The 25,688-nt window shown below is 45.5% G+C and overlaps 1 protein-coding gene across 4 annotated transcripts in view; it reads left to right on the top strand.

The window, feature by feature from the left end:
- CDKL5 (cyclin dependent kinase like 5) overlaps window positions 1-25,688 on the top strand; it is a 1,167,948-nt gene that overhangs the window by 669,147 nt on the left and 473,113 nt on the right. For all 4 annotated transcript variants that reach the window (XM_085622653.1, XM_085622651.1, XM_085622652.1 and 1 more), the window contains exon 5: window positions 17,561-17,606. In XM_085622653.1, the coding sequence (XP_085478779.1) occupies window positions 17,561-17,606 (46 nt within the window). The remainder of the gene's footprint in view (window positions 1-17,560; window positions 17,607-25,688) is intronic.

Raw genomic sequence — 25,688 nt, 5'->3', positions numbered from 1 at the left:
AAAAGTCAACTGATATGAGTATGGGCAATCAGGTCACCAAAATGTATGTGAAGTGTTGGGGGGGCAGTTTCACAAGGGTGAGATTTCTAAGTCTGATTGCGAGCAGCATCCTTCGGTGGGCCGAAGTTCACCTGATTTCTTGGAGGGCAATAGGTATCCAAGGAAAGGATAACTATCATGCTAAGTTGCAACCTCTCTTCATCAGTAAATTAAAATCTAGGGAGGGAGGCATTTGTGGATGGAAGTAGAAATGGGTCCCAGCATTTGTAAAGGCAAGGTGTGAAGGTGTCCTGCAAACAAGTCAGCTGGCACCCCTGCCATGTTTATACATAATTTCAAAGTATCATGGTCTTTACCATTTTGAAGTCTATTTTATACTTCCATCCTCAGTTTCCAGTAGGTCCTTGGGGTATTCGGCTGTCCATAGTATGATCTGTTTGGTTCAGCTTCCAGTGCTCTCCTTTTCAAATATTTTCTCAAACATTGAGCCAGGAAACTTGGGGGGTGGATACAATGTTGATGTCAGGGCTGACAGGGCTCTTGCATGCTTATGTTCTGATTCTCCTCCTTCCAAAGGTGCTTCCGAAGATTCAGCAGGAGAGACCATCAGCGACTCTGGTTGCTCCGTTTTGACCACGTAGACGTAGGTTTCTAATTTCAATTCAAATGTCACAGTGTAAGAAATTGGGCTATTAGTTTAGGCGGGGTGGAAGCCCCACTCAAGCAACAACCACAAAGCCTTTCCATGCCCCAGGCACTGTTGTTCATGGGCAGGCAGTCGTCCACCTCAAAAATGCTGACCAAAACTCTAGGGCCAGCTCTACAGGCACGACAGAGGACGGTTTTGGCCATCTTAAATTTATTCCTAAAATCAGGTATTGTCTAGTTTTAGTGACATACACCCACAGGATGTCATCACTACTTGGGCGGATTAGCCACAAGACTAAGTGCCCATTGGCTACTAGTCCTCACGCCCACTAACAACTCCTAACTTCAGGATTTAAGGGGCACCCCAGACACCAGAACCTCAGATTCAACGTGCTATTATGAAGAGATCTGTGTCCATGACAAGGCAGGACTCCATGAAGATAGGCGCTAGGCTATGCACCTGTGGCAGCCACCCAGCCTCTGCTTGATTGCGACTCGACCAAGGCAAGAGACTGGTTCGACAAGGAAGGCAAACCCCTCTGCAACCTCCAGACTTCACAAGAACTCCCTTGGGATAGAGAAACTAGTCATCTGAAGTCAGCAGGCACAAACTACTAAGTCCATGACCTCGAAATCCTGCTCCCCTAACTGCCCGGCATGACCGCTCAAAGTCCTTGGACAGGTGACTTTTGGGAACTGTAGTCCCACCCCTCAGCGAGGCTCAGCTTTCTAGAAAGTTCCTTTGGTCCTCTGGATAAAGATTTCCTCAACTGGCGTGCTTGCAGGTACCAAGGCTTGTTTGTGGTCTGTCCTACTACAACCTGCCTTACTCGATGCTTCAAGAGAAGAGATTCACCTGCACGAATAACGAGCCACCCCGTGACTCCATCGGAAAGATCTTGCATTTGTTTTTGCCCTCCCTTCGCATGCCTGCCAGCTCCACTGACCACCGATCTGGTTCAGGCACACAGATAGCCATGAACACCTCTGCACCCAGTACCCTGAGCCAGGTAGATTGGATCTGCGTGGAGACTCCTGGTCCAGGCCCAGCCCCTTGCTTTGTTTCCACAGAGTTTTGCTCAACTTGCCCCGCAAGTACCATTTTACTTAGGTAACCATTCCAGTACTGCAGGCCTTATTTACAGCTCCATTTGACAGCTAAAATGCACCTCTGTAGCCCGCTATCCTAAGCCAGGTAAAACTCTGTCGAACTTACTCTCTAAGTAACTGATTACATGTATGTGTTTTTCCCATTGACCGTAACATTTTGTTCACATTGCAAAGTACTGAATTATTTAATGCTTTAAAATGGAAATCTCCAGTTACACTGTATGTATTGATTTCAGTTTGGTGTCTAAAAATATATTTTTATAAATTGGTGTCTGGTTCCTCTCGAGTCATTTCAATTGCTTATCGTCCATGTTGGTGATGTCAAGTGCTTAACACATGTTCCTCTAAGTAGCCTGTTTGCTCTGTGCCACTGTACCAGGACTAAGAGAAGGTGTACTGAGAGAGTACCCGAGGTCCATCTTTGTGTATTATGCTAGTATTATAGTAATATTAGTGGTAAGGCACCCCTGCCACATCACATAATACTTTCACCTTGCAACATCAAGCAAATTGGTAAATCACTTTGTGTCACTGTGAAGTTGTAGGATTCCTATGCCTGCAGAAAATATGAGTGTTAGAATTGGGGGTCTCGAGTTGGCAATGGCTGGCCACTGTCCAAGTAGGGACCCTTCTTCGTAAGTCAGAGTAAGCAGACTACACCCTTTAATAACCCCTTCTCAACCCTGTGGTAACGTAGCACCAGCAGCTATGCTTATCTCAGAGGCAGCGTGTGAAGCATTTATGGCCATACACAGTAACACAGTGAAGAACACTACAAATGGACACCACTCAAGTAGTCATAAAAAATAAGTATCTTTATATATAGACTTAACACAAGACCAATAACAGTAAAAAGCCACAATACTAGGAAATAGGGTTACTCTAAAAAGGCTGCCAAAATAGTTCAAGGTGCACAAAGAGGTGTTCAGTTCAAGGCAGTGGTCTCTGCGACCCTTTTACTCACAAGGTACCTGCATTCTGTAGCAAAACAACAGAAATGTCGCTAAGGTGTTGTAGCGATGATTTTCCTCACGCTAACCAGCGATGCGTTAAATCCTTACCGCAAGGGAGGATGATGCGCTGGTTTGTGTGCAGGACAAAGCGACAAACTTCTGCACGCTAAGCCGGCGATGCAATAAAATCCTTGCCGCGAAGGGAGGATGATGCGCCGAGCCTGTTGCGTGTGTGATCTTGTGGCGATGAAAGAAAATGGCGCTCCACGAGGGAGCGATGATCCTGATGCGATGCGATGAAAATGGCGAACGCTCGGTGTCCGCTCTGCGATGTCGTGAAGCGATGAACTCGATGCGATGATCTTTGGTTAGCGAGCGTTTTGAGGCCCGCTAACATGCAATGCGATAATCTTCGGGTTAGCGAGAGTTTTCTGGCCCGCAGACAGGTGATGCGATGATCTTGGGTTAGCGAGCGTTTTGGGACCCGCTAACATGCAATGCGATAATCTTCGGGTTAGCAAGCGTTTTCAGGCCCGCAGACAGGTGATGCGATGATCTCCGATAGCGAGCACTCGGCGGCAGCAGAGCGACGATTTTCCTTATGCTCTCCAGCTGCAGCGGCTCGCTAACGGGGGTTAGCGACGATTTTCAGCACTCTCTTCTCCACAGTAGAACTAGAGGCCCTGGAACTCACAGGAACCTCACCTGCAGATAGAAGTCCTCGCTGGGAGGAAACAGGAGGCTGGTGGTGGAGTCTGATGTGCCTGAGACTCCTGTAGGAGGCTAGCTCTCTTCTAGCCCTTGGGTGATTGCTGTAGCAAAAATAAAAGTTCCTTCAAAGTCCTTTTCCTCTTCTTCCAAGTCCAGTAGTAACCACTGCAGGCCAGTCCAAGAAACAGCACACAAGCACAAGGACAGTCCTTCTCCTGCAGATTCCTTCAGTTACACAGACAGAGGTTCTTCTTGTTGTCCAGGAGCAATACCAATTGTAGGGGTTTGGGCACAGATATTTATACCCCAATAGTCTTTGTTCTCAGAAGCTACTAGTCACTGAACCCAGCCAGAACCAGTTCTGCCCAGCCCTGGAGCACTTTGTTTACCAGGCTGCATCCTTCCTTTCAGAAAGAGGGGGTCTGCCATCAGACGCACAGTGGGAGGTGGAGCCAGCATTCACCTTGCCAGGCACAGCCCTATCCAGGTCCAGGAGCTACCCCTCCCCATACTCCAATGCAGATCTCTCTATTCAACCCAGGTCTGACTCAGCCAATACACATAACAGCAGAGCACACTGGAAGGTTTAGGCAAGAAAATACCTACTTTCTAAAAGTGGTATTTTCAAACACAGAATATAAAAATAAACTTCACTAAAAGATGTATTTTAATATTCTGAGCTCAGGTATACTAAATTCGTTTTTATACCATGTTCTGTGGGTCAGTTAGGACTATAGAATGTAATAGCCAAACCTCCCATTCTGGCCTATGGAGAACAGGTAGCCTTACAGTAGTGAAAAACGACATTGGGCGTAATTCACTACCAGGACATGCTACACACATCAGAGCATGTCCTACCTTACACATACAATGCACCCTACTATAGGGGTGGCTTACATGATGCCAAGGGAAGGTTCAGGGGCTGGGAAGTGGGTGCACTTCACAGCCAAGATGGCAGTTCTGGACTGCACGCTGACTCTGCAGTGGCAGGTCTGAGACACACTTTACAAGCTGCTTCTGTGGGTGGCGCAAACCAGCGCTGCAGGCCCACCAGCAGCATTTGGTTTACCAGCCCTGGGCACACACAGGCCACGCTACTGGGGACTAATAGGTAAACCAAATAAGACAATCATGGATGTATCAATTCACATGTCATATTTACACAGGGAGCATTCGCGCTGTGGCACTGAATGGCAGTGGCACAGCACCCAGAGCATCTATTACCAGCAAAAACAGAGGAGACACAGCGAAAAATTGGAAGGGAGACTTACGCCAATGGTGCCAGGTCTAACAATGAGTAATTAGGTAAATTCTCATCATGTTAGGGCTGGGACTGGGAGGAGAGCTGAAGGGTTAATTATTTATTTACTTACCAGTAATCTTCCTTACCATGATCTATAGTCCTCCCTGTCATAGTCCTACAACCCTCGCTCCCATCTCTATTTTCTTCGACACTGAGTGTCTTAGATTGGAGTACCATATTTGTATAAATAACATGACTTTCCTTTTAGAAACGGAAAAATATAAATAAGCTGTCCCTAGGAGCAGGGCACCTCATCTTGTTAGGACTATGATGGGTAGGACTATGGATCAGGATAATGAAGATTACCAGTAAGTAATTACATCATTCCCTCTTGTAACAAACATTTTAAGTCTCTCTCAAGTAAGATGCCTTTAAAGCGCAAGACCCAACATTTACATGCTGGGTAAAAGGCTTGAGAAAGGATGATTCACTTAATGACATTGGAAAAAGAGTTGGTGAGTGGGTGATACCTGGAAAGGACTTAAGGCTCTCTTTTTTACAGTAAAGCCCTGATTATCAAAAGGTTTGCTGTGACACCTACTCAGAGCAAAATATTTGGGAATCTGGCCTAATATGTATATTGAGTATATACAGAGTCTAAAAATGAAATAAATTAGTTAATTGTTCCCCACCCCCACAAAACTTAAGAAATATCACAAACTAAAGAATTACACTTTAACACTTCCTTCTAAATGACTTTAATGTTGACATGAAGATCCAAATATTCGTCAATATCTAGAATATTAATGTAAGCAGATTTTTTGGGAAATTTGACAAATTAAAACACATTTTTTATTTGAGCTTTTTTGTATCAATGACCGGGAAGTAGAACTCGGAGAGTTATTGTGACACTTTTAAATGATAAGTGGTCAGAGCCTCTTTTGTTCTAAGAGCTTCAGTCTCCGCTGATCATCCATTTAAAGGCCAAGTATTAATTTCTGTCTTACAAAAGGTGACATTAAAAGAAGTAATGATGTGATTTCAAATTTGTAAGTATGAATGCAGTTAATTAAATTGACTTTAATCATGATGTCAAGTACACCACGTTTACTTTAATTAACCTTTGTAGCTTTGTGTCTAATAAACTGTGAAAAAATTATATAGACGCCTTGATTGTTTTGTTGACCTACAAACTTTAAATAGATGTTCACAATTAACGGAGCTTATTGTGAGATTTGAAAACACGTTATGCCTCTGTAAAGACAGCTGTTTCCTGAATGTGTAATGTTATGTAATACTGATATTTGCTGACCTAGTAACTTCGTATTTATTGTGTAAAGCTGCAGACTTTGTTCCTATATTTTACTTATTGATTTGTTCTACATGGAAACTCACAAATTCCTTTCCACTACAGTCCACACAGTACCTTCTGCAGTTCTTTGTTGTACCAGTTGCCTAATGTTGGACTGTATCTTGGACGTACACCCTTCCTTTTTAGGTCTCGCCTGGCGTAGGCTGTGCGTATGCGCAGTTTCGATGGCGAGATTTTATGAGCCGTGGTATTTTCTGTAAGGGGCATTAAGCTCCGCCCCTCCTTTCCATTGGGTGGCGTCACCGTTTATGCTAAACGGTGGCCAGCCATTGGAAAAGAGGTGTCGGTGACATATTTGCTTGGCTTTCTGAGCCGTCCCATTTAGACGGCCTCGCCTTGCTTTGCATTCATCGCAAAGGTTTCTTATCTTTATGGGGCCAAACACATGGCCCCATAAAGACAAGAAACCTTTTGGCAGAAGCCGAGCAAATACGTCACGGGGAGCCCTTGTGCGATGTGAGCATGCGCAGAGCCTTTCGGTCCTAGTGTCGCCTCTTGTTTTAAAAATGTCCATAGCCGCCTCTCTGCGTGCTGATTCACTGCTCATATTTTGAGTGAACTTCTGTGTTGTACTTGTTGCTTGGCAACTGCCCCCTCATCCTATCGCTGGTCAGTTACACTTGCTCTGCACACGTGCGCATACAGCTAACGGTCTGCGAGCCTCACCGCTCTGCCATCACCGGTCTCAGAGGGCTCAGCCAGCGATGGTGCTCCCACATTCAATAATCACCGGTCTCAGAGTTATGGCCTATGCAGATGACGTAGGTATTTTAACAACTAGCCCAGACAAATCTTTGGCTGAGATTAGTTACTTAACAGGAGAGTTTGGGCTGATCTCTGGTTACACACTGAATGCGGCTAAAACAGTGTTGGTCTGTACAGATAACGTAGTTTGCAACGATTCCAGACGGGTAACCTCCGCGCTGTATCTTGGGGTCTACATTAGTGCCAATGTCAAAGACCTAATTAGGCTAAACTATGACCCCCTAATTAGCCAAATAGCAGTTGACCTAAAGAGAGTCAACAACCTTCACCTCACAATTATCGGAAGAGGCAACTATCTCAAAATGAATACTCTGCCAAAGCTTCAGTATCTATTTAGATCAATCCCTCTTGCTATTGAAAGTACATTCTTGGGGCGTCTTGAATCCATGATGTCTAATTTCATCTGGCAATATGGTAAGGTTAGGCGCTCCTTAAAATTTCTGTCTTTGCCCTACGAAAGGGGAGGCCTCAAAATTCCCAATTTAAGACTATATCACTACACTGCATTTCTTCAGCAGATTATGCCCCTAATTTTCATCAGTAGGGCCAATAGAAACTCTGATATAGATATAATTCCAACGTGCTACGAACTAGCAGTGGGTTCAGCAGCATCGGGCTTATTCCTGAGACATTTAGAGCAAAGGTATTATAACAGAATCCGCTTTAAGATAATAACAGATGCCTGGAAGATTTTACAGAAAATCTCAAATTATGGCTGTCCCCGGGGTAAATTGGTATACTCCACTGTGACATTCAGGAATTCTGCCTGCTCTTTCGCAGGATAACCTTGGAAATTGATGGGAGGAATTGGGTTTGTACACAATAGGAGATCTTTGTAGGCTTGATGGGGGCCCGGATGGTAATTTCTTGACATTTAATGCTTTGCAGCAAATACATTCCCTCCCAAACAGTTATTATTTTAAATATCTTCAAATTAAAAGTTCCCTCGCTGCTCTGAATCCAGGCAATACATGGAGCATGATCCCTATTCTAAAGATTATGAGTTCCCTTGTGAATAGAACCAGAAATATTTATGGTCTTTTACTGGGAAAAATCCCAGACGATCTGGAAAAAATTGAACTAGATTGGTCAAAGAAATTAGCTAACAGTGATACTGTTATTTATAAGAGTTCAACGATGTCTCAACAAGCTTTCCTTAGCACAAACCTTAAAGCCCAACTGTATAAAACAGTATTTAATTTATACTATACGCCTTCCAAACTTTACGCTTGGGGAAAGCGCGAAGACGATAACTGCCCTAGATGTGGCTTAGGCCCCGCCGACTTAAAACATATGTTTTATGATTGTAAAAAACGTGCACATCTTAAATCGGATTTACAAAACTTTTGGGAAAATCTATTCTCCATAAGATTAGAGTTAACCCCCTCGTTATCTTTGTTGGGCTCTGATATTGCGCTAGGATTAAGCAAGAAACAAGAATACTGTTTATTTGTCGGTACAGCCATCTACAGGATAATGCTAGCAAAAAGATGGAATGATGCAGACACCCCCACCTTTTCGATGTGGTTAGCTAGATTGCTTGGACTATACAAACAAGAATATGCACTTTATCGATGTAGAGGCTTGGACGCCAAGCAGAGAGGTAATGCAATATGGGCCTATATCTCAGTCTGGTATGGGAACGAAAGGTTAAACTTAGATCTCTAGGGAAAAAGGGAAGGGAAAGGTGGAAGAAAGGGAGAGAAGGTAAGAGAAAGGAAAAAGAAAAAAGGGAAGGAAGAAGGAAGAAAAAGGAAAGAAAGGGGAAAAGAAAAAAGAAAAAAATCAATCACCTTGCAAAGAGAGGCTCTCTGGGATTTATTAAGTCACCCTCTCTATAAGGAATTAACTGCTCATTGGCTTCCATCGATTATCTGTCTCCTTTTCTCTCTCTTCTTCCCTTTTTTTTTTTTTTTTTTTGAGAAGGAAATTAAAAAGTTAATGTTAAGTTTTGTATTATTATAATCCCGCATGGTCAGGTCAGTGAAAGAATATTTGCTGAAGTTTCTGAATTGTTCTAAAAATTGCTTCTGTACCTTCCCTAACTTTGGATGCTAGCTACTCATTTTTTTTCTCCATATTGCTATATTGTTATTATTATCCTATCCCCTTTTATTCCCTTTTTTTTTCTCTCCAATTTAATAACGATGTAATTTTCTCTCAATTGGGTATTCAATAAAAAAAAAAAGAAAAAAAGAGAAAGGACCAATTACATTTTACCACATTGCGGGCACCATGTTGATGGTGTGTATGTGTTGCATTACCTCTGATGTTATTAGGTTACACATCATGTCTTAAACACATCTGCCTCTCATAGCATGACATATTTATACATTTCATGTTTAATTAAATTTGTCATGACTTATTTAGCCGTCTATCGGCAAGCGCGACTGTTATTACCCACGCTAAAATTATATTACAAGATCATGGCTTAATAATGATGTATGCCATACGGGCATGTATATAGCAGAATGATTGCAAGGAACCACACACAATTTTCAAATAATGTCAGGCATTCAAAATTACTCGTTTGCAAATGCTCAGAGAAATGTATTTTCTTATCTAGCCGTGAATCGGCATGAGCCCGCCCAAGTTGAACAGTCCATCACAGTTTTGCCCCTCCTGCGCGCTTGTTGCGCTGTGAATAAACACAGGCAAACTGGGATTTAAGCAGAAAGAAGGATCGCTGTCATTATCACCGAAGATCCGGTGTTCCGGTTCCTGTGTATGTCGTCTTGTGACTCTTGTTGTTTATGCAGTCTCTGCCGGCATCTAACTGCGAATCCATGTGACAGTGACAACATATGCCCACAAATATTCCACAGAGCCTTTCTATGGCGCAAGCAAGGTTTTATTCTCACACCTAGTCAAATTTCTACAGCAACATGAACAGTACAGCCACCTGAAATGTGTGTAATCAGTGCATTTTAGACCGAAACAACACATTTAAAAAGTAAAGGAGCATTGCCAAAGCCAATAGGTCTCACCTTTGTGAACTATTGGCTTTGCGAATGGTTGTTAGCCACGCTGCAAAGTACTTGTTACGCTGTGCCTTTGACGCAGCTGTCTGCTTAATTGTGTAAGTGGGTTACCTATCCAGTTGGATCAGTAACTAAAAAGAAAAGAAAACGCACAAAAGCATTTGTTTTCTAAAGCGTGCGGGCAGGGGAGAGTGGAAGCAACACGGGGTAGGGTGTGGGGAACGGCAAACCAACACAAGGGAGAGAATGCGCAAGCAACAAAGGATGAAGATTCAAAAGCAACACAGAAGGGTGGGAGCAAAAGCAACACCCTCCTGCCTGTGGGGGGAAGCAATGGGAATAAGCAAACAGGCAAATGCAAGAGGGAGAAGGGCAGGGAGAACCCGGCGGCAATAAGACCAACGCGGAATGCATGGATAGAGACGTATATGAGGGAGACGGCTCAAAAACACACGCACTCTAATGGAGCTCTGCACACAGAAGAAACAAGCATTTGCAATGCAATAGGTCTCACATTTACGCGAGTTTGAGCTATTGGCATTGCAAATGACAAGGCCTTTTATTTATGTTTTAAAAACCAAAACATAAATAAAAGGCATTGTCATTTACAATGCCAATAGCTCAAACTCGTGTAAATGTGAAACCTATTGCATTGCAAATGCTTGTTTAAGACTGGGGTTTGACAGCTGTGAACCACACACTGCTAACAACATATCTATACTGGGCTTTGGGTCCACCCAGTCCAACAATTATCTTTCTTCGACCACCCACTTTTAGCCATTAGTTTGAGAATTTGTCAATCACGTCTTGACTGAGTCCATTGGTTATCTATAATTATGTTATATTACTTATTAGACACGTTGCTCCATTTCTTTTGATTGTCATGTTCATGCTGCAGCCTAGAGTTGTGTGTTTAGGATGAAAGATCTTACTGAATTGATATTGTCTTGAGCTGTTAGATACAAGAAACTCATGTAGTTGAATTTGACTTTTACCTTATTTCGAATACCCTTTTCTTTATCTGTGTAGAGAACAAATCTACATGGCCTCATTTATTGCTTCTATCAATGCCACAAAAATATTTTTTACAAATGGAAAATAAGAATGCAACAAACATTTTCATTGCATGATGATTTGATCTTGAGGCTCTCTAATGCTTCTACATATACACCTATTAAACCCCCGCTGGAGATCTATAAGAGCCAGGCTAGGGCTGCAATTTTGTACGGAGCGGAGCTTTGGGGGCATCTAACAGGGTCGGAATTTCTTAAAATAGAAAACAAGTTTATTAGACAGCTACTGATACTCCCACAAAGCACCCCGCTGCAACCTTTAAGGATGGATTTGGGCCTGAGGTCCATCGACGATGAACTAGCCCTGAAACCCCTTAGGTACTGGCATAGGTTGTGGACTACGCCGGAACTATTGCACTATAGAGCAGAATTGAAGGAAATATTGGCTAGCAGTGGCTCACAAAAAATCCCTTGGTTTATGTTTTTAAAATCCCAGTTTACCAAACTTGGGTTGCCTGACATGTGGCATGACCCTGAAAGGAGTTGTTTGGCGACTTCACGGAAGTTGCTTACTAAGATCTATGCGGCTGAGCAACTTACCAGAGTACAGTCTGCTCCCAAGATTGGAGTTTTAACCAAATCATTTTTAAGTTTTAAGGATTTTTATCAATTTGAGAATTTTATGGATATAACTAGTTAGAGGCGGCAGACCCGTAAGCAGAGAATTGGCCAGGGACCAGGGTTCAATTCCCGACGCGGCAGGGTTGTGGACCAGGGTCAAAACGGACTTGATAATTCTCGCCTCGGTACCTACTCTAACCAGGAACACACTCGGCAACTCTGGGCATTAAGCTTGCCTCATCTCTACAACGGCCCCCCACAGACGCCGGGGATGCCTGGTTTCACCTTGGAGATACCCAGAAAGGGACCATCTCACAGGGATAGCCAGGACGGGTTCCTCAGCGGTCTACAGCGCCGGGACACCCCGTTGCTGGGGTAGCTGTGCGCTTTACAAGTCTACAACATTTACAACATTTATTGCATCAAGAAAATTATACCTTCAATGGAGATATGGTACTTTACCCCTGAGAGTTTTCACTAGTAATTGGTCACACAACTCTACTAGCGCTTGCCCTGGTTGTAGTTGTGACAAAGAGGATGAGCTCCATGTATTGTTTTTTTGCCCCGTATATATCAAAGCAAGGAAATATTGGTTGGTACCCATCTGCAAACATAGGGGTTTTCGGCAGTGTAGCCATGCTTTTAGAATCCTTAAAACAGACACATCTGAATATATAGTTTTTGCAGTTTCCCATTCTTACTAGCAATGTGGAATAAGAGAAGGTGTCTGATCAATAACAAATGAAATGGCAAGATATATTATTATACAGTGTATGGTCTGTTTTTGTATATGTCTATTTTTGTACTCTTTTTAAGGCAAATTGCCGAAATAAAGGAAATCTTGATGATGATGATTTGAATATGCATTTTGCGCAATGCATATGCTTGAAATGTTTTGCTCTACTAACTGCAATACGATCTGCGCTCCTTTGACAGACATACTATTCTCTCATTTGCCCTAAAATATGCTCATATTTTTAGTGAAATGTGTTCTATGCATTGAACTGGTCTCTCTCTGTACAACTCTCTCAAGTCAACTATATTTTCCAGACCTATCCCTATCAGTTTAAAAGCATCTACTTCATATTTATTCACATAGTTGTCTTTTAGTAACTTTAATTGGTGATAGAAATTGTTAGTGAGGCAACACTGCTTCCTGTGCCTGGTTTAGAGATAACAATTCTTTGAATCCTCACCCACCTCACCTTTCTCTGTTTTTAGTATGGCATGTTCAAGATGGTGTATGCCACCTGAAGTATTGAGAGAATGCGATTGATCCATTTTTGTAATTTTTGATTCTGAAATGTGCTACCTTTGACACTGAGCCCTCTCCTACTACCCTTCTTTTGAGGAAGTTCTACCTACACAGCTGTAATAATAAACAAAGACCATCCCAAGCTGCCGTAAGCATTCATAAGTGCGTCAGGTTCTAGTACTTTGAATTCTAGGACCTGTAGTTTCACTTTTTAAGTTATGGACCTAAAATCCCAGCGTGGAAAGTGCTGCGGGTAACAAAGCAAGATTAACTGGCTCAGGATGTCAAGCATGACATGGGGATATTGGGCAACTAGAGGATTCTAACAGGACAGTATGAATTGACAGTTGTAAAGATTTCTCTGTAAGGCCCACATTTTTTAATTATATTATCGATTTTTCAAGTATGAATTTAAACAGCTGTGTTTTATAGATTAAGGGTGCTTCTCCTTTGACTTCATTTCTCATACTTCCTGTGCCTTCTTGCCCTTCAGTTAATTCCTTCATGCTAAAGCGCTTTGGTGTACCCATTGCATCACAAGTTAAACGTGTTGGTTATCATAATATGGTATACCAGAAGACATAGGGTATCAGTGAACATCTTACGCCGCCCCACATGAAATGGGGGCCCCAGATTACAAACTATCTATCATCTTGCAGCGCAACTACAGTGGTTGACTAGATGGCTGGATGGCCATGGACTTGCAGAACTAGGCTATGTAGTAGGGGGGGTTCAGAAGGAGTCCCTGGTTTTCGTTGTTGCTTGGTCTTTAGACATGGGCAACCGGGCTACCCCTTAATGCACACCTTCTCTAAACCTTAAAACCCTATCTGCCCCTTAATGCTACCAACCCCTGAATCTTACCAATTCCTTTCTTCCCCATTACAAATCATTTCCTGAATCCTAAAACGCTTTGCTACTGCTTAATACCAACTTTCTCTGAACCCTAAAAATCCCTTCCTACTCCCCTACAAACCCTTTACTACTCCTTAATGCTACCTTTCCCCAAACCCTAAAAAGCTTTCACTGTTCCTCAAAGCTACCATCCCTGAAATAATAATAATAATAATACCGACATTTATAAAGCGCAAATGGCTACCTCAAACAGAGGTGTCCCGGTGCTCTAGCAGTAGGCGGCACGCCGAGGTGACCAGAAAGGCAGACCCTAAGGACAGAGGCCTAAGCTAAAGAGCCAGGTTTTCACAGCTTTCCTAAATAGTGGCTCTGATTCAATGTGACGGATATTGTTTGGCAAAGAGTTCCAAAGTTTGGTAGCCCCTACCGTGTAAGATCTACCACCTAGACAAGCTTATAAATCATGGAGTACAAAGCAGATTTTGAGAGTTGGACCTCAAGGAACGGTTCTGCTTATAGCGACATAACCATCACTTCAGGTAATGAGGACATTTGCCATGAATTGCCCGTAATGCCAGGGTCATAGCCTTAAACTCGATTCTTCTTGCCACCAGCAGCCAGTGGAGGTCTTTGATATGCAGAGAGATATGGTGACGAAATGGTATACGTCTAATCAGTCTCGCAGCCGCATTCTGTACCATCTGCAGGCTTCTAACTAGGTACACTGGCAGGCCCAAATAGAGCCCGTTTGCATAGTCCAGCCTAGATGTCACTGTGACTCTGTAGCAGTCCTCCGGTAATAGGTGTAAACAATTCCGCAGATTTCTCAATTTGCTGAAACAGGAGGCTGTCACCTGTCGAATTTGGGCTGAGAAAGTAAGATCTGCTTCCCACTTCACTCCCAGATTTTTTGCTGTTGCTGCTGGGTTGGGAGGAGCACCCATTTCAGCCGGCCACCATCGATCCGCTGCTGGCGGTGCGCCCTTACCAAAGAACAACACTTCCGTTTCCTCAGCATTGAGTTTAAGTTTATTGTTGTTCATCCATAGGGTAATGTCTTTCAGACAGCCCCTAAAACTCTTAAAAGAGTCCTCCGACTGCTCTTTAAAGGAAAACACCAACTGGGTATCTTCGGCGTATGATTTCGCCTTCACACCCCAATTGGCTATAAGTGAGAACAGCGGAGCCAGATATATATTAAAAAAGAAGCGGGCTCAGCGCCGACCCCTGAGGTACTCCACACCATAAATGTTTGGGTTCCGACTGATGGGGTTGCAAAGTGACCTTCTGTGTGCGATTATTGAGAAATGACTTCAACCAGGCAAGAGCCATCCCCCTGCTACCGACGTCCTGAAGTCTCCGAGCTAGAATTAAAAGGTCCACCGTGTCGAACCCCGCAGATAAATCCAGGCGCACCAGCATCGTTGACACTCCTGCATCTACCGACATTCTCACTGACTCCGTCACCTCTAATAGAGCCGTCTTGGTGCTAAAACCAGACCGGAAGCCGGATTGGGTACCATGCAAAATGGAATATGTGACGTTACAACGCGATCAAAATGTTCGCAGTACGTTACATCGCAGTTTTTACTACGCAAGTCATTACAACTACTTGCGCTGGGGGGCACTGGACTTAGGAATAGTATGATTTACTATTCCAACACCAGCCTACGTACAGTAGGGAAGGTGTTGGAATAGTAAAACATGCTATTCCTTAGGTTAGAGCGCCATCCAGCGCAAGTCGTTGTAACGACTTGTGTTGTAATACCCGCGATGTAAAGGCATTGCGATGCAATGTCCGTGTGGTAATGGAAGTTTCCCTGCAAAATGTCATGACTCTCGATGAAGTTAGCCAGTTGTCGCTGCACCACTTTTTCCAGCATTTTTGCTGGAGCTGGTAACAATGAAATTGGTTGGTAATTATTTAATTCCCCTGGATCCACATGAGGTTTTTTTCTGAGGGGAGGAGTGTGGCGTGTTTCCATGTGTCAGGGAAAGTGCCATAAGTAAGAGATGTATTCCATATGCAAGTCAACACATGGACAAGAGAGTGAGCCAGCTCTTTCCATAGTTTAGGGTGGCAGGGGTCCTCTGGGGAACCTGACTTACTTCTCAGGATTTCTGCCAATGCTTACTGCTGAGAGATGGGAAAGAATTCCGTGAGGGAGAGCTCGGGCTTACTACTCCCGCTCTCATCTGTTTTATCCGTCCCTGCTACCGCTGTAAAAGAATTTTAGACTTTCCAAATTTTACAACTGAAAAAGTCGGAGATTTTTTCACACAGCGAAAGGGAGGGTTGCACTTCGATCTCTAATTCTCTCGGTTTAAAGAAGGAGTTACCAACCCTAAATATTTCTTTGCTTGAATTATCTGCATTATTGATACGCTTCACTACATAGTCCCTCCTTGCCTCTCTCATCAGTTTATGGAGCTCTTTTAGTGCTTTCTTATATGCCACCTTAGCCGGAACACTATAATCCATCCTCCACTGACGTTCCAGGCATTTGCACCTACTTTTATTTATCCTGAGAGTCTCTGAAAACCAAGGGGCCGAGGGGGATTTCCTCATGGCTTTGGTGACTCTGGCTAGGGCAGTGGACTCCACAGCGGCGGAAATCCGCGTATTTAAAGCAAGTGTATCTGCGTTTGGATCCTTTGATAGTAGTGGTTGACTATCCTGCAGAAGTGGACTTAAGGACTCGAAGGTCAGCTTCTTCCAATTTCTTTAAAAAAAATAGCTGGTTCCCCCATACTGACTGGGTTTTTCCAAACTAAATGAAAATGGAATTAAACATGGGTCGGTCCAAACCAGTTGGCCTGGGGACTTAGTTAGCAAGGAGGGGATGTTAGAAAACTAAAGGTCAAGGGTGTGCCCTGCCTTGTGAGTGGGTAGTTTCACATGCTGAGTCAAGTTAGCTCCGAGGAGGGACGAGGCAAACTGCGCTGCCTGCAGACTAAACTGAAACTAAAAACCGCTTGCTACCCCACAATGCTACCCTTCTCTGAACCGTAAAACCTCTTATAACCCCTTACCGCTTCTTCCTGTAACCCAAAAAACCCTTAAATTCCCTCATTGCTCCCTTTCCCTGTACCCTAAAAGTCCTTACTATCCCTTAATCCCTTAATGCTACTCTTCCTTAAACCCGAAAACCCCCTTCCTACCTATTTATGCTATCCAATCCTGAACCTTTAAAACCCCTACTGTTCCTTAAAGCTACCATTCCCTGACCCTAAAAACACCTTATTTCCTCTTATTGCTACCTTTCCCTGGACCTTAAAAAATACCTATACAACCCCTTAACACTACTTTTCCCTGAACCCTAAAAACACCCCACTACAATTTCCCACTACCCATGCCTGAACACTGAAAACCATGAACCATCCCATATTTCTGCCCTACCCTAAACTCTAAACAAAATCTTACTAACCGTTAGCACTGCCCTTCACTGAACCCTAAAAGTCTTTAGCTATCTCTCAATGCTACCAGTCCCTGAACACTATGAACCTCTTACATCCCCTTAACACTACCTTTTCCCTAGTTCTAAAAACACTTTACTAACGTCCAGACCCCCTCCCTGCAGGAGGATACCCCTTTACTATTACTTTCACTATATGTACTTTTGCCCTATAAGGCACAACTTTTTTCGCTTTGCCACTAGTACCCTTTTTTATTGTATTTTTCCACTAGACAACATATTTGACGCAAATTTTTTGCAGTCTACTTTTTCCACCCAATATTTTTAGAGCAAAACATACATTGCGTCACTCATTGGCCATCATTTGCATTGCCTTTCCATTCTGCTTTGTGTTTATTCATTTTCTGTTAAATATTTGTCTAAAAAAAGAGGGAAAAGATATGGGTAAGTATTTTTCTTTATACTATGTTGTTATAACTGACAATAGAAGCTGTGCAAAGAATCTTGAGAGCGTGCGTAGATGTTTCTTGTGATGTATACATAATAATAAAGTGCACTTGTAAAACGCGTTTTACTCTTGTCCTCTCTGCTCAATGTATTTTATTTTGTGTTTTTAGGAGACAAAGGAAATTGTGGCTATTAAGAAGTTCAAAGACAGTGAAGGTATGTTTATTTCTGATGAAAACGTGCCCTTTTAAGTCATTCTTTGCAGGAGTGAATAAGGACAGAAAAAGAAAAATTCTCGCTCGTTGTTCACCAAGAACTATTGTAATTAGGAAGATAATGTGGTGGTAGTGTGTCACTGTGCGTTATTATGTAATAATTCGCTAATGTCTCTGGTTGATGAGAAAAGGTTGTTCGTTTTGAGGGAGTGTAACTTGTATAGAAAATTCTGCTGAACATATCTTGTCGAAAATGTCATTATGCATGTAGGCTTTGGGACAGGTGCATGTAGGTCTAAAAATGCAACGTCGGCACAGGTTGTCTGTCAGCCTGACACTAGTTCAATAAATGACAGAAGTCAAGAATTAGTGTCACAACATGAATAATGGCTTCCAAAGGTTAATTATCGTGATTAGTGACAATACTGAACATAGTTTCAGCAATAATCAAAACCCACCCTACAGCATTAACGATATCAGTCGAACAGCATTTACCAACGACACGTTTGCGCACCTGCTTATATGTTGTTTTCATCATTTAAATGCACATGCATGTTTCTGCCTCCATTGATGGCATTAACCCCTTCGCTGCTAGTCCTCCCCCCACCCCACCCATGCTAAGCGTTTTTTGTGCTATTTGGGGTAGTTTGTGCTTAGGCCCCTGTAACTTTTTGACCACATAATGTATCTATGCCAAATTTGCGTCCTTTTCTTCCAACATTATCGGGATTTTAAAGGTATCCAGGGTTTGTTGATTCTCCTGAACGGGAAGCCCGATGACTCCCCTTGCAAAGCTAGGTAATTTTGATGTCTCCACAGCACGTTTTGGGCCCTTCCCTGCCGCGGACCCTTGGCCCACCCACACAAGTGATGTACCATTTTTATCGGGAGACCTGGGGGAACGCTGGGTAGTAGGACATTTGTGTCAACTCAGTGATCCCACACAGAAATCTGAGAACATTTTGATTTTTTCAGCTAAATTTGAGATTTGGAGGGGATTCTGGGTAGGAAAACGTTGGAAAGGTCCACACAAGCCTTACCTCCCTGGACTCCCCCGGGTGTCTGGTTTTCAAAGATATTTGGGGTTGGTAGGGTTCCCTAGATGGCCGCCGAGCGTGGGGCCAAAAACCGATGTAAGCTTCTTTGCAAAACCAGGTTGTTTTGTGATAGATAGGTGAGCACCTGCATTTTTGGAACCGGGTTTTTAGGGGAACCTAAAAAACCAAGACATATCTGAAAACTGGCACCTGTGGGAGTCCAGGGAAGTGTGGCTTGCATTGATCCCCCAACATTTTCCTACCCAGAATCCCCTGCAACCCTCCAATTTAGCTGAAAAAATCAAATGACACCAAAATGACAAAAATCCAATCAGTAGAACCTGAATTATGAAGTTTTAAAGTTTTTAGTAAAATTTAGCGCCTGAAAGATCAAAGCCCCAACCATGGACATCTAGTTGCGCGAAACCGGATCATATTCGACAAATATGGACTACTGCGATGGAGTGTGGGTAAAACACAAGAAGTGGATGGGACCCGGTCAGCGATTACCTTCTGATTTAGAAGACTTTTAAAGAAAATGTTCTGAGAAGGTAAAGTGCAGTGAGGCAAGTCGGCAGGCGTTGTCCGAGGAGGCGAGCATCGTAGTTGCCGAGCATTAGGTCGAAGCCACTGTGAAGATTTCTACATTCGGACTCTTCAGTCTCTTTTTTGGAAATTAAAAAACTCTAGCGGGACTAGGCAGGAGGCTGTAGTCAAAGACATCTCCAGGGGCTCAGATACCCCTTTGGCGAAGAACCACTGAACTGGATTTGCTGCTGTGAATAAGAATGTAGCGGAAGCAGCCGCAAAATCAAGCTGACCGGTGATGCACTTTTGGTGGATCAACTAGCAGGTCGTTCCCGGTTTTTTTCGGTTCTCAGAGCAGTTTTTATCCAAAACTATTCTAAGCCCTCAGTTTTGGAATTTGAATACCTGAACACCTTTAGCATCACAACCAGGGGTCCAGGAATGGTGAGACACTACTTGGAAGGGTTTAGGCTACCTCAGGCCGGGTCCAGGTGCGGGTACAAGATGGTGGAAGACTGTTTTGGCCCTGTGGCTCTGAACATGAGGCGAATAAACTAGCCCGTTGTGTCACTCTGGTAGTCCTGGGTTCGGGTGAAGATGTAGGGCTCGAACTGCAGGGTTGGCCTCTGAGGGTTCAAGGCAGGCTTCAGGCAGCACAGCAGTCGTCCTAGGTACAGCAAAACACTCTTCCAAAATACACAACAGGTCACAGCATCAGGCAGTCCCCTGAGAGTTCTTCCACAGGTCCAGAAAGTGATCTGTTTAGTGTGTCAGAGGGCACAGTTCCTAGTGGTTTCTTCTTTAAAGTCCATGGAATTTCCTGACTCCGTTGGCGTGGCTCCAAGCTGGCTGCAGTGACAATATGGAGGTGATAGTTCTTTGTGTGAAGGCAGAGCACAGCGTATTAATTTGCGGGTGGAGCTATGCTGAGTTCTGCCCCACCATTCTGCCAGCAGATGGCCCATTCAGGCACACGTAATCCCTCTATTCTGTGACTGGGGGGAATTCATGAAGCCTGTCAGTTACACCCAGTCATGTGGATTAAGACAGGGTGCAGGCAGGCTGCTAAGGGCAGGAAACTGCCCTATTTCTAAAAGGGGCATTTTTAGAATTGTAATGTAAAATCTGACTTTATCATTAAAGAGGAATTTTCATTATAATTTCATAGATACCATACATGAATTGCGTACCTGGTCCCAGTCAACAGTCAGCACATTATTAAATGCAATAAAGCAGCCCAATGTCAGTCTCACAGTAATACAAATGAATGGAAGAGTTTTTGTCTACCAGGAAATGTAAAACTTAAAAGTACATTTCCAGCCTTTTAATTACATCACACGCTGCCCTATGGGATACCTAGGCCCTACCTCAGGGGTGCTTTATGCAATAAAAGGGGTGTTTAAGGCTTGGCAAGGGGGGTTCTATTGCCATTTCTAATTGGTAGTTTAAATCTGTCTTCAGGTTGCAGTGGCAAGCCTGGTACATGTTTTAGGGGCTACTTAAATGGGTGGCTCAATATGTGAAAATGTGCCTAAAAGTGGGCACACTGGTGCAGGGTCACCCTCTTGTCCATGGGTCCAGAGACCAACAAAATAGAGATCAGCACTGGAGTTGGAATAAATAACAAGTTTATTAATCACTCATGAGTGAGACCACATCCACACAACACTCTCAAGTGCTGCAAGGAGGTAGTACACTGAATTCACAAACCGTGTCCCTTTTATACCGGTTTTCTGCAATGTAAGCATGTGAACAGAAATAGGAAGAACAAGTTTTAGAAATAGTTATCAGCAAACAAGGGCAGTTGAATAACTACGTGGTCAGTCAAGTGGGAGGGGGAGCAGGAATGCTTATGGCAGCAGTAAATGGTCGACAGTTAACATATATGACCAGGTGCACTGGCAGCTACAAACCCTCAGCACGTACATTGCTTTTAGCTGAGTCAGGAAGTCAACTAAAATAGATAACACAAGCAGAGTGAAACGACGAGCAGCAGAAGACAAAAATATTACAAAGGAAACTAAATGGACACCACAGCCAAAATGGCAGTAGCTTATGCTAAGTAAAATATTACACTTTTTCCACAGACAGCCCTTTTAGCATAAGCTAAGACATTTTCTTATGCTTTTAAAGGGGTACGATAAATATCATGTATATCAATTAGCATCATGTCGCTGACATCTTGATCTATTGCTAAACGGGCATTTACATTTTGGACATTGGAAAATAGATAACACAAGCAGAGTGAAAAGATGAGCAGCAGAAGACGAAAGAATTACGAAGGAAACTAAATGGACACCACAGCCAAAATGGCAGTATCTTATGCTATGTAAAATATTACACGTTTTCCACAAATAAGTGCTGCATGCCCACTAGTAGCATTTAATCTACAGGCCCTGGGTACATGGTATACCACTTTATAAAGGACATATACATAAATTAAATATGCTGATCTGGTGTAAGCCAATAAAATCATGTTTAAGGGAATGAGCACAAGCATTTTAGTACTGATTAGCAGTGGTAAAATGCACTGCACAGAGTCCTAAGGCCAACAGGTTTGGGGAAAGACCACCTGAAGGCTGACAGGTCTAACATTTATTCTCCATTTGCCCTATTTTGACTGGGATATCTGATGTGTCTTCATTGTCAATTTGTTTATTACTGATCCTTACAACTTGGATTTCTTCTCCTAAGATGGGTAGGTTTGGGACTTCAACAGAATTAACAATAGAACGGGTTACCCCTGTCTCAATCAAAAATAAAATGGGGTTGCCATTGACCTCACCGTCAATGTGTGTGCCACTCCGGTCTACTTCTAACACTGCTTTAAGTAAGCAATCCTCTCCTCTCAGACACCCTCATTGTGAATTATTCCATGAAGAAAACTGAGAAGCACTATTACTCCTAAACAATGGATTCTACTGATACATTGCATTAAAAATGTCATTTTGTTCTTAATATTTTGCTGGAGGTATTGCCATGCGAAATGATTTCTGATTATGCGTACCCTACACAGGATTTGGTTGAGCTGGAACCATGGTCAATGTAATTTTCTGCATCTGACGAACAAATTAATTCTGAATTCTATCTGGATTCTGTCTGAATTCCTGTTTCCAGTGCCTGATTTTCCCACAGAAGTGACACGCAGTGTTCCTTTTCATTATTTCAATATTTGCATTCATTCCAGAATTATTCACCATTGTTCCTCACCCAGCCCCTTGCATCTGCATTTGTCCATTTCCCATTCCTACACCTTGCTTCTGAGCTATTTAATTTCCGTATTGCACATATCCCATTTCTGAACCCATTAACTGATTCCGGGCATTTCCGTCAATCTGTTTAGTTTAGCAACCATCAACCTCTCCTTGATCTTTTTCTGCTTTGAATCAAACCAGTTCCTACTGTATTTTGCCAGCTTCAAGATCTCATCTATACTCTTTGTCTGCCAACACATTTCACTTTATTGTATATGACTGCTCAGCTCTGGGGGGGCGTGGCTTGGCAGCCGACGGGCATGGACGCGTGAGTGATGAGCTCCGCATCCAGCCCAGCCGAAATCCTGTGACATTGAAGCCCTGGTGTCCCGGGGGAATCCCGGAGGACATCCGCGCCCCGCACGGACCCCGTGAGCGGCGCAGCCGGACGGCGCGAGGCGGAGGGGGCTGGCACCGCGACCGGGCCTGCGGTGGAGGAGAGCCGGCACCGGCCATTTTGTGCGGCCTGTGTACTGGGGAGCAGCCGCGGCCCACCGTAACTCGGCGGCCGCCCGGAAGTGCGACCTGCCCGGCTGGGGGAGCCGGAAGTGGTAGTCCCCCCCCGCGGCGGGGATCGGAGCGTTGCAGACCCCGGCTGGGGCGGCGCAGCCCAGAGCCTTGGTGACCCCTGCGGGCTGGCGGCCGGGGGGCAGATCTTCCTGCTGTGGACGCTCGGGGGAGCGGAGTGTGGCCTGAGGAGCTGTGGGCAACGGCCCCGTGGACGAGGAGAGGACAGGGAATCCCCTGGATGCAGAACTGTGGCCGGTGGATGGACGGCCTGCCCCGTTGGCACCGCGGCAGAAGTGGGCCCGGCCGAGCCCTGGTCTCCTAGCCGGTACCTCCCTGGGGCTCAGGGACAGCGGGACGCGGCGACCCCTTGCGGACAGGTGGTGGGCGGTGGCTGCTCTGGCGGAGAGGTGAGGAGTGGACTCGACGGCCTGAGGCGGGGCTGCTGGCCATTGCACTGTACTGCCTGGAGGGCTGCCTTCATAGAAAGGAGTGGGGACCTCCGTGCCTGGAAGCCACGAGGAGTGAGTGGGCCGGAGGGCACCGGCGCCATTGCGGATTGGTGGCAGGGGTGTGTCGTGCCCTGCTGAAGCTTCGGTGCCCCATAGTGGAAACAGCTTCGGGGGGCTGCCCTGGGGGACGGTGAACTGGTACACCCTTTACTGGAAGCACGGGCAAACCGCGACCCAAGCTGGGAGCGAACTCGACGGACCCCGTGGGCGACTCTGCTGGCAGCCGAGACGGCGGAGCACGCACTGAACCCACAGCGGGCCTCCAACAGCGGCAGTTGGACCAAATCCTGCAGGCCATATCGGACACGAGAACTGCGTTGCAGAACGACATTGCGCAGGTGTCTACGGACTTGGGATCGCTTCGGGCAGACCACAGGAATCTGGTGGACAGGGTCAAGCAGACGGAAGACACATTGGAATCGGTGGTCCCTGCGCAGAAAGCATCGGAGGCTCAGACGGCGGACCTTTTGCGGAGGGTGCAGCTCCTTGAGAAGAGGGCTGAGGATGCGGAAGGGCGTAACCGCCGCAACAACATTCGAGTGGTGGGTCTGCCCGAGAAGATTGAAGGGGGAGACATGTTGACTTACCTGGAGACCTGGCTAAAGGAGGCAGTGGCGCCGGGGGGGCTCACGCAGTTTTACACCTTGGAGCGGGCGCATAGGGTCCCGGCTCGCCCCCCGGATCCGGGCCGACCCCCCAGGCCAGTGGTGGCACGCCTGTTGCACTACAGGGACCGCGATATTATCCTCCAGAAGGCTAGGACGATGGGCCCCTTCCAGGTTGAGAATGTTCCTGTCTCTATCTACCCTGATTACTCCATGGAAGTCCAGCGCAGGCGCTCCTCCTTTCAGGCGGTGAAGAAGGCACTACGGGACGAGGGTTTGCAGTATTCGTTGTTGTTTCCGGCCCGCCTCCGAGTTGTGTTGGACGGTAAGACATCCTTCTTCCATGACCCCGAGGCAGCCTGGAGTTGGTTGGAATCATTCTGGACTGGGGTTGCGGCGCATGCAGACGGAGGTGAGTCATCGGGGGCCCCGGCGAGGGCCCGTCGCAGCCGGCGCACCAGGACACGGACAGCAGGGGTCAGATCTCCGGGGGCGTCCCAAACGGTGCTGGAGTGGCGGGCGGCGCTGCGGGCCGTCTCCGTGATATCGGGGGCCGCGGCCTCCAGGCCCAGTGAAGATTCGGGGCCCCAGAAGGGGTCTGAGACTTCCCTTTCCGACGGCGCCGAGAGGGGTGCGGAGTTGCTGCCTGATGTTACCCCAGGGACGGCGGATGAGATGCTGGACGCTTGACGTTTCGGGGCTTCGCCTGTGAACTGTAAGGGGGGGGCGCATGCAGGGCGGGAGACACCTGGGTGGGGGCATTGCCACGCCTTGAGTTGCAGGAGGTGCTGACAGTACCTTGCGGTGGATTGCGGGTGTCATCTGTTGGAGGGGTCTGGAGGCGAGAGCGGGGGGTCCGAGGGACGAGGGACACCGGGGGAGGATTCATAGAGACTGGGCATGGATGCACGAAGGGGGACTGTGGACAAGCCCGTCTGGCGCAGAGCCACCACCTCACTCTCACGGACGCTGTGAGACCCTGGTGGCTACCAGAGTGTTTGGTTTTTTGGGGTGGTATTTGGATGGGTAACTACGGTTTAGCACCTGTTCTGGGGATGGGAGGAAGGTCGGGGAGTTGGGTAGTTCTACGGTTTTGGGGGGATGTCAGTGTGCCTAGGAAGGCCTGGGAAAGGCGGTAGCAGGTCAAGCTCTGGGATGGGGACCCCACCTGAATTGAGGTTTCTGACCTGGAATGTGAGGGGGCTCACCTCTATGGCGAAGAGATATAAAGTCCATGCCTACTTGGTGCGGAGAGGGGTACAGGTGGCCTTCCTCCAGGAAACCCACTTAGATCGGGAGGAGGGGCAGGCATTACATCGGCGCTGGAGGGGACAATTGTTCTATACTACTTTTTCGAAGTTTGCAAGGGGGGCCCTGATTTGGGTGAGAGCGGGGGTCCCTTTCCAACCATTGATGACGCTAGTGGACACGGAAGGAAGGTTTGTAGCAGTGCAGGGACGACTAGACGGGAGGGATATGGCTTTATGCAGCGTGTATGCACCTAATATAGACCAGGCCGCCTTCTTCTCAAGACTGTCGGGGAAGCTGGCGTCCTATTTGACGGGAACAGTGGTGCTGGGAGGGGACTTTAACTCGGTGACTGATGTTGATTTGGATAGGTCTCACCCCCCCCTTGCTCA

The sequence above is a fragment of the Triturus cristatus genome, chromosome 8, assembly GCF_964204655.1.
Source record: "Triturus cristatus chromosome 8, aTriCri1.1, whole genome shotgun sequence".
NCBI classification, from domain to species: domain Eukaryota; kingdom Metazoa; phylum Chordata; class Amphibia; order Caudata; family Salamandridae; genus Triturus; species Triturus cristatus.
Note: the sequence above shows the minus strand (reverse complement) of the source record. Positions and strands in the feature narration are given on the sequence as shown.